Source organism: Alosa pseudoharengus, unplaced genomic scaffold, assembly GCF_046254945.1.
Source record: "Alosa pseudoharengus isolate Yale_2024_CS ecotype anadromous, Long Island Sound unplaced genomic scaffold, YU_APseudo_1.1 YU_APseudo_1.1_scf_6, whole genome shotgun sequence".
Taxonomy (NCBI): Eukaryota; Metazoa; Chordata; class Actinopteri; order Clupeiformes; family Clupeidae; genus Alosa; species Alosa pseudoharengus.
In genome coordinates this window covers 39537318-39545928 of record NW_027468848.1, presented here as the reverse complement: position 1 = coordinate 39545928, position 8611 = coordinate 39537318, and the positions used below count along the sequence as shown (strand labels likewise).

General features: G+C 40.5%; 1 protein-coding gene across 1 annotated transcript; it reads left to right on the top strand.

The window, feature by feature from the left end:
• The first annotated feature begins 5718 nt into the window (after positions 1-5718).
• Positions 5719-8092, top strand: ppic (peptidylprolyl isomerase C). Its single transcript, XM_076269725.1, has 5 exons — positions 5719-5820; positions 6372-6485; positions 6727-6820; positions 7411-7595; positions 7964-8092. The coding sequence occupies exons 1-5, from the start codon at positions 5719-5721 to the stop codon at positions 8090-8092; spliced, it is 624 nt and encodes a 207-aa protein (XP_076125840.1).
• The last annotated feature ends 519 nt before the right edge of the window (positions 8093-8611 follow it).

Sequence of the window (8611 nt, the reverse complement as noted above, 5' to 3'; positions counted from 1 at the left end):
GCTGTTTGGATAGTGTCTGTATATCTCAATGTAGGGCATTTTACACGGATCTGTCCAGAGGGGTGGCCAAGTGTTTTGACTGGCGTTCTTTTGACAAGGCCATTTGTCATCTCAAGCTCTCTGCAGATTGATAACGAACCAAAACACAAACATAATGGTCTGAAAATGAATTCGTGTCTCCAACTGCATTTCACTGCGAAGGAATGTGAATAATAACAGAGCATACTAGACGATTCTGATACGTTTTAATGTGATTTTTCTTCAGGGAATACAGGCCTCTTTAAAGCTGAAAAGTGTGTTTGGACAGGCTCAAGTGCACTTGACCAACTTTAGTCTAGTTACTCTAATGTTTCTCTTTTTAAAAATGATGCCTTAAGCGTATGTCCCCGAAAGGGGTGAGAAGGAGTATTTCATGTAAATTCACGACACTGAAACGATAGGAAATACTGGATTGCTGTCTAAATTTTAAAAAAGGATTTTCAGACAATTCTGAACAATCATTTTTGTGGTGTATTCTGTGCGCAAATTCTTGTTTTACAGAGGTCAGTTAAAGTGCGCTGTCGTAGGCCTATCCCACAGAAAAATAGTGCACAGGCCTGCTTCGACTGAATTTAATCCTTATTTTGAGTTCAAAATCAATGCCCGTAGAGATGTGGTAAGGTATGCTACACGTTTTCAGATCAGCCTCTGTGGTTTTAATATACAATAACCTGACTGAATCACAACGCCATCATCACGGGGTGTATTGGTGTTTTTTTATGCATTGATAAATGACTGGTCAAGTAAAGCACATAAGAGGTGGACTCTCAATCAATAAATTAACTGCAGAAATTTATCATTTTCTTTGCCTATAGAAAGAGGTTCATTATTGACCTTGAATGAAAAAAATATTAAGGAATGCGTATTTACATGATTCTGCCTGTTTCGAAGCGTCTGTATTTTGTCGCTTTAATTTACATAATGCACTCCATTTGACATTCAATTAAAACGTTTACATTTCTCGTTAATTAATTCGCCTGAAAGACGAATGAATGCCCCTGTGACAGAAGTCCGATAAAGAATTCAGCAACCTCTCCCCTCAAGTGTCTCCTATTATGGTTTTAAGGTCACTCGTTGGTGGGTGTATAATTCATTAATATAGACGTTTATTCAGATGGGACTTGGCTGACTCCGGTGATCCCCTCTTGTCGTAACACAATTTTTGCAGACAACTTAGGGTAATTGTTTATTAATACCCAGAACAACACAATTGCCTTAACCTTGTTTTGCATTTACGTTTAGGCTACTTTCGAAATATATTCGTCAATAAACGTGTATTTGCCGCAGATGAATGAGCCGCTCTAATGGTTTGTTCATTAATGACCGCCACACTGACACCTGAACCTGCCAATATATTTTTCCTCCCTGTGTCAATCGAAACAGGCGAGCTAGAATTATTTACACTTTTGCAAGGTTAAGAGCCATCTTCAAAAAAAAGCCCCAGGGCTCATCTTACCGAAATTAACACAGTGATACATAAAATGTCTTATGTGATCGGTTTTTTTCTCATCCATAATTTCCCTATGCTCCCCTGCTGTAAACTACTGGCCTAATTCTCAGAAGAAAATGTACTTATAGCACAGGCTACCTATTCACAACAAACCTATTGCCTTTAATCCAGTCTGTTGATTTCGATCAAAGCATTTATTCCAGCTTGCTGTTTCAACGTCCAGCTCCAAATCTCCGTGTAGTTCCGCTTCCATCAACAGTTAAACAACTTTTATGTGTTCATGCAGACTGCGATGAGTCTGAGTTGGAACGCGCATAATTAAGATCACCGTTCCTTCACAACCAAAGAGGGCGCAGTAAACCCAACTTCAGAGAGAGCGTGTGCCGCTGATGAGGATGGGGACTGGCCCAAATGAAACGCAGTGACAAACTTACTAGTTATTTTGTGTCCGTAACCTTTTTTTGTGAATAAATTTTTAGGCTATCAATGAATTTCAATTTGAGCTCTATAGTTGAAAAACCCTCTGCTAAGCGGGTGGCTTTCAGTATTAGCCTAAGTATGCGTATGTGTAATGGTGTGTGTGCATGCGTGCGTGCGTGTGTGTGTGTCAGAGAGAGAGAGAGAGAGAGTGAGAGAGAGAGAGGGAGAGCAGGAACGTAGCCTAACTCAATCATGAGTTATATGAGTGAATAACTTAGATAGTATTCAGGTAGTATGCTACACCTGACAAGAAAAGGCATTTCTCATAACTTTTTCATATTTGCTTTGAAACGAGATGGATTTTATGTCATGGAACTTGTTTGATTTGCGCCAATAGCCAAACTTGAATGATTTTCTGGAACTACTAAAATGTTGACATCAGTTATTGTTACTGTTACATACAGTATGTACAGTTATGGATATCTGATATGATGAGTCTCCAGCACAGCCTCAATAAGACAGTAACCGGGAACCACACAGTGGCTTTTTAGAGGTGTTCATTTAAATAATAATAAAAAAGTAGACATATGCACTATTCTGGAACAAGACAATACAAATGTATTTGAACTTCTAACTGTCCACATACTGTATGAGGCAATTTAGTGCAAAGTCCATTACATTCACAAAAGAAAAATAATATATAAAATAATTAATCATAGTTAATCATGGAGATATTTTATTTTAAGCCAAGTTGCGGCTTGTTAGAATTCTCTGTTCCAAGCCAGTGAGAGCCAAGATTATGATTGTCTAAACATATTGTTTTTGTTGGTACAGTAACTTACGAGCATTGCACAACTGAATTATTTTTTCACAAATGCACATCTGAACACGGCAAAGACAAATGTGCAATTGCCACGACACTTCACCACCAGGTTCACTGGACATCTGTTGTAACACAAAAGCAGCAGACTCTTCTCCAGCCTCTCTGCGGGGCCTGCCAGATGGTGCTTCCACTGGTAGAAAGCATCATGTTTTTTTATTTGGTTGTTTGTTCCAGAGTAACACCTGCCCATGCCTTGTTGAGCCATGATGGGCAGTCATTTTTCACTGTCCATTTTTTGCCACAAAATCATAGTGCATTGTTTAAATAAGCACACACACACACACACACACACACACTGATGATGAACTTGCTTCATTGCTCTCCTTCTAATAGCAACTTTACGAGTCCACAGTTAACCCACTAAGCTCTTCTACAACCGATACTTTAAATAAGGCTGGCTTTCCTCATTTTTTTAATCCACTGTCGTGTATCATGTATGTACTATATTTTATTACTGTATGATTCTTCTGATCCTGATATGACCTCATCAGCCTGCACCCCCCCCTCCCAACACACATACACACACACACACACACACACACCTACACACCTGACTGGCCTAAAGCAGATGGGCCCCCCATAAGCTATGTTTCTGAAGGTTTCCCTAAAAGGGAGTTTTCCACTTTCGATTGGATTAGTGCTAGCTCTAGGGGCTCAGGCTCTGGCCTCAGTACAATTGTTTTGGCACTGTAAGTAAAATAACATTGTATTGTATTGTATTGTATTGTATTGTATTGTATTGTATTGTATTGAATTGAATTGAATTGAATTCAAGTGAGTACCTTTTTAGGGAACACTGATGGGCCTGAAAATCTAAAATTGCTATGTTCCATATTAGCCTGACTAATGGTGCCTTCATGACACATTGGATATTTGTAAATCCAGACCTCCGATGCAGGAAAAATGACTTGACCGCAAAGTCGGGTCAGGTTTTATGCTCGGAGACTCGTGCGGAAATCTTGTAGCCTTGTTAGCCGACTTGACATCCAAATCATGCTCTCTAATCACGGCGGCACAGTTCTAAATATGTATTCAAGCGTTCTCTGTAAAGACAACACAAAAATGCAATCATGTTACTGTGGGAATCCATATTTGTTTTCCGAGCTGATCTCATGAACACACTTTTTTGGGAAGATTTTTAAAGTCGAGTCTTCCGAGTTTACGGTTGTCATGAAGGCAGTAAAATATTCCCCATTGTTGGATGTTTTCTAAGGGATTCACCGGATGTCAGGCATGAAGGACGTGTCCCTGACAAAGGCGTCACATGATTGGAAAGCCAGACACCATACTGACTGACTGCCTTGGGCTTGATGTCACTATAGATCAGTTTCTGTCCTCCTCTTCCCTGCGCCATGTTTCCAAACTGTTTGCTTTGTTTTCATCGGACAGGAAAAAGATACAGCATAGACCATTACAAGAGTTTGCTTGATTTGCTTGCTGTGACCTTTGAACCTGTGGTAGTGATTTGTTTCATATTCCACTACCCAGGTATGAAGGGTCAATGTAACGTCCAGCCAAGACCAATAAGACTAATAACCTGCCAAATGAGAGCTGATCCCTGATCTCAGTAAGAGAGCCAGCTTGGTTGATGATGTGTCTTGCATCATGATGAGTCATCATAAACTGGGTCGTCAATGGGAATAAGAGATAATAATATAATATAATAGTTCATAATAATGATAGATGCCTAGGGGAAGCAATAGCCTACAGCACCTTGAGTTTACAATGTGGGCCTACGTATGATTGCTGGTTGAGGTTGGATTTATTGTATCTCTGGTAGATATCTGAAGACATGAATCTTACCATCTTCCCTTGTAGAACAGTGATGGGACGGCAGACAACTACGGCTCCTCTGCAGTTTTTACACATATGATGTGAACATTTCCATCAAGTATGAGTCTAAGTTAAAAGGACAGGTCCCAGTGGCTCTCTTCACCATGCGGAATAACTGCTTAAGTAATCTCAGCAGTATTAATGTTTCATATTGTACTTTTGCTCTGCTGTAGCAGAACAAGTCTTTATTACAAAACACATGCCTGATAGTGATGTCTCAAGTGAGAGATAGAGAGAAAGAGAGAGAAAGATCGTCCTGGGGGAAGACATTGCTTATTGTACGATGAATCCTGGAAGTTAAAGTTTGTAGGTAATGTCAAAGGATTTCTGACAGCCATGAATTCAGTGACAGAGTTTTAAGAACACAATTGAATTTACAAATAATATTAGGCCCTGGTCAAATGTATTCATGATAATATTACGATGAGGTTTAATCTGATGTATTTATTTCAGCCAGAGGCCTTAGTAGTGTACCAAAAATCATGCCTACAGTAGGCTACATAGACAAGCACAATTTGTTTGACTGCTGTCACTGGATATGCCCTTCAGGGTTATATTTCAGTTAGCATTATATAAATAGAAATCCCTAGTAAAAATAATAATTTCTTTGCCAGTCGTTCAAAGTTCAAATCTCAGGATATGTCAGCTTGCTCTAGTGTTTCAGAACATTGGATAGCTCCATAAACAAGAGCGGGAGCTGACCTTTGTTCTGAAACAGAATGATGTTGGGTGTTGATATGCTAATACCACTATTTGTTTCTAGACAGCAGAACATCTATGACTGCAGGCCACCTCATTCAAATATAACCCTCAGCTGTGTAGCCAATGTCGAACTGTTTCATCAACTGTAAAGGGTGAAGATTTTCTCTCCACGTCATATTCACCAAAGACCCCACAGACTAGGGGACTAGACTGTTTTGTAACACTATACTCCGTGTAATAGCATATGACTGGAGATCATAGGTTTTCTCAGGAAGAGCGTTGTTAGTCTTGGAGGAGGGGTCTGAGACAGAGGAAGACTAGCCAAATCATTTTCAGATTTCACTTACTGCGCAGCCGCTGACTGAGAGCTGCTGCAGACGCAATGTGCGAAATGGAGCGCCGGATATTACCATTTATGTTTTTATTCATGACGGCATTGGTGGGACATGCCATCGGTTCGAAATCCAGAGCTGGGCCCAAGGTAACAGACAAGGTAAGCATTTTATCGTCTGAAGGTTTCTTAGCGACTGAAGCGACAATCTAAAGAGGAAGGTTACTATCCATCCTCTCTCTCTCTCGCTCTCTCTCTCTCTCTCTCTTTCTCTCTCTCTCTCCTCAGGCGCACATACAATCAAACATGCATGCATGCATTGCACAGTGTCTAGAGTTCATGGTCTAATGCGTGTATGCACAAAACAGTAGCATCCTTAGGGCCGTTGAATATGAACCGGCCATGCATGTGTAACAGCGATGCAGTATTCTGCTGCGTGTGGGGGATGGGGTACGATGAATGCATGAATGTTCAAAGTACACAAACTTAAGATATGTTTAGGGTTTTGTTCCAGACTATGTGGGGAACAGTTAATCTTTTCAGGAATTAGCTCCGTTGACTTAAATTATTATATAGGTATATTATATCAAGTTCAAATAAATGAAAGATCCCTTTAAGGCCCTAAAATGTAACCCAACTTACACCATGTATCACTACTTCGTATTCTAAGTAGGCTGCTAAGTACTGCTGACAGGTGTTGCTTAATCTCCCAGGTCTTTTTTGACATCACAGTTGGAGGACATGAGGTTGGCAGGATTGTGATTGGTTTATTTGGCGAGGTTGTACCACAGACAGTGGATAATTTTGTCGCTTTGGCTACAGGAGAGGTATGATACAGCAAGCATGCCACGACAGGCCTACAGGCATGGAATCACACGTTCACATGTACACATAACTATTTACATGCAGCCTACATATACCCACACACGCACACACACACACACACACACACACACACACACACACACACAATTCTCGGAATTCTTCAGTGACATCGAAATAATATTATTTATTATTATATAAATATATTAAATATTATTTGTGATGTAATTATTTTTTGTTTTGTAGAAAGGATACGGCTACAAAGGGAGCAAGTTTCACAGAGTCATTAAAGACTTCTTGATTCAAGGAGGCGACTTCACCAATGGAGATGGAACTGGAGGTGAGTATGAAGAGGCATTATCACTGTGATCACAGATTATTGCCATGTTAATTTCTTAAACATTAACTGCAAGTATAAGTAAGTACGTAAAAAATTTGGTCTCTGCATTTATCCCAATCCGTGAATTAGTGAAACACACTCAGCACACAGTGAACACACAGTGAGTTGAAGCACACACTAATCCCAACGCAGTGAGCTGCCTGCAACAACAGCGGCGCTCAGGGAGCAGTGAGGGGTTAGGTGCCTTGCTCAAGGGCACTTCAGCCGTGGCCTACTGGTTGGGGTTCGAACCAGCAACCCTCCGGCTACAAGTCCGGAGCGCTAACCAGTAGGCCACGGCTGCCCCAACTGCAAGTTGTTTGCTTTATAGGTATAGTGCTTCATTATTATCCCATACAGCTTTTTGTAAATTCAGCTAATTGCTTCAGTCCATGAGCTGTCTGTATGTGTGCTCACAAAAAATCATCATGCACAGTTCTAGTGTTTTCTATGCCAAGAACGTTTGTCAACATGTCGTTGTATGTTTGTTGTGTTTATCTCATCAACTTGTTTTTTTCGCTCCTGTGACATCAATTGAACTCGACCTGCAGGTAGGAGCACCTATGGCGGCACGTTTCCTGATGAGAACTTCAAGCTGAAGCACCTGGGTTCTGGCTGGGTCAGCATGGCCAATGCAGGGCCCGACACCAACGGCTCCCAGTTCTTCATCACCTCGGCCCGTGCACCGTGGCTGGATGGGAAGCACGTGGTCTTTGGGAAGGTGCTGGAGGGCATGGTGAGGAACGCACTAGAACCCACATTCTTATTCACCAGAATTCACTACATAGAATTATTAGAAAAGGATTTACATCCAATGCTAGTATGAGCAGTGTGAGCTAAATTTGTTCAGTTCAGTTTGTGGTTTGACTATCAGTTTGTGGTTTGTCTATCAGGGGAAATGGCGAAAGTTAAATTAGATTATGTTCCTTGACCATTAAACTATAGCAGTACATGTAGTTTCAAGTAGTGTTAAGACAAAAAAATTTATACAGTAGCATTATTTTTGTTTGACGAAATTTATTAGTCTCATATGATGTACTCTAAATACATTATTTATTGAAATATTATTTGAATGTCATACACATCGTTATGGTCTGTTTCTAGCCTGTGGTACACACCATAGAACTCCAGGACACAAACGATCGGAACCTCCCCTATACTGAGTGTGTGATTGTGAACAGTGGGAAGATTGAAGTCAAAGAGCCTTTTGTGGTTGAGGTAGAAGGTTGGTAACCCTGAGGTTTCATCTGAGCTCTTCTGCACAATACATATTTGATGAGACAATGTGTTTATGTTTTAATTATTTACAAATATGAGCTGTGAAATGGACTGGTCTAGTCAGTCCAATTTTTTAGATCATCTTGTCAGATGTAAATAATAGTCTAATATTTCTGTTGTTGTCTTTTTTGTTGTTGTTCTTATCATTTTTCTCGTAATTTACATTTTATAGGACTTATTTAAAGGTGATCTAAGCGATATTACGCAGTTTCTAAGCTAAAACATTTTTTGTCACATACAGCAAACATCACCTCACCATCCGTTAGCGGCCTGTCCCCTGAATACACTGTAAAAAACTCAGCCCAGGCTCCAAAAACAGCAACAAAACAGCCTGGTGCAGCCTGGACTATGAAACATAAACTGTTTCAGCCAATCACCGACACGCGTGCGAGATGCACATTCAGGAGAGTTTCAGTTGCACAGGAGGGAGGGGGAGGGAGAGGCAAGCTAGATCCCCTTTTTGTTTGAATGTCA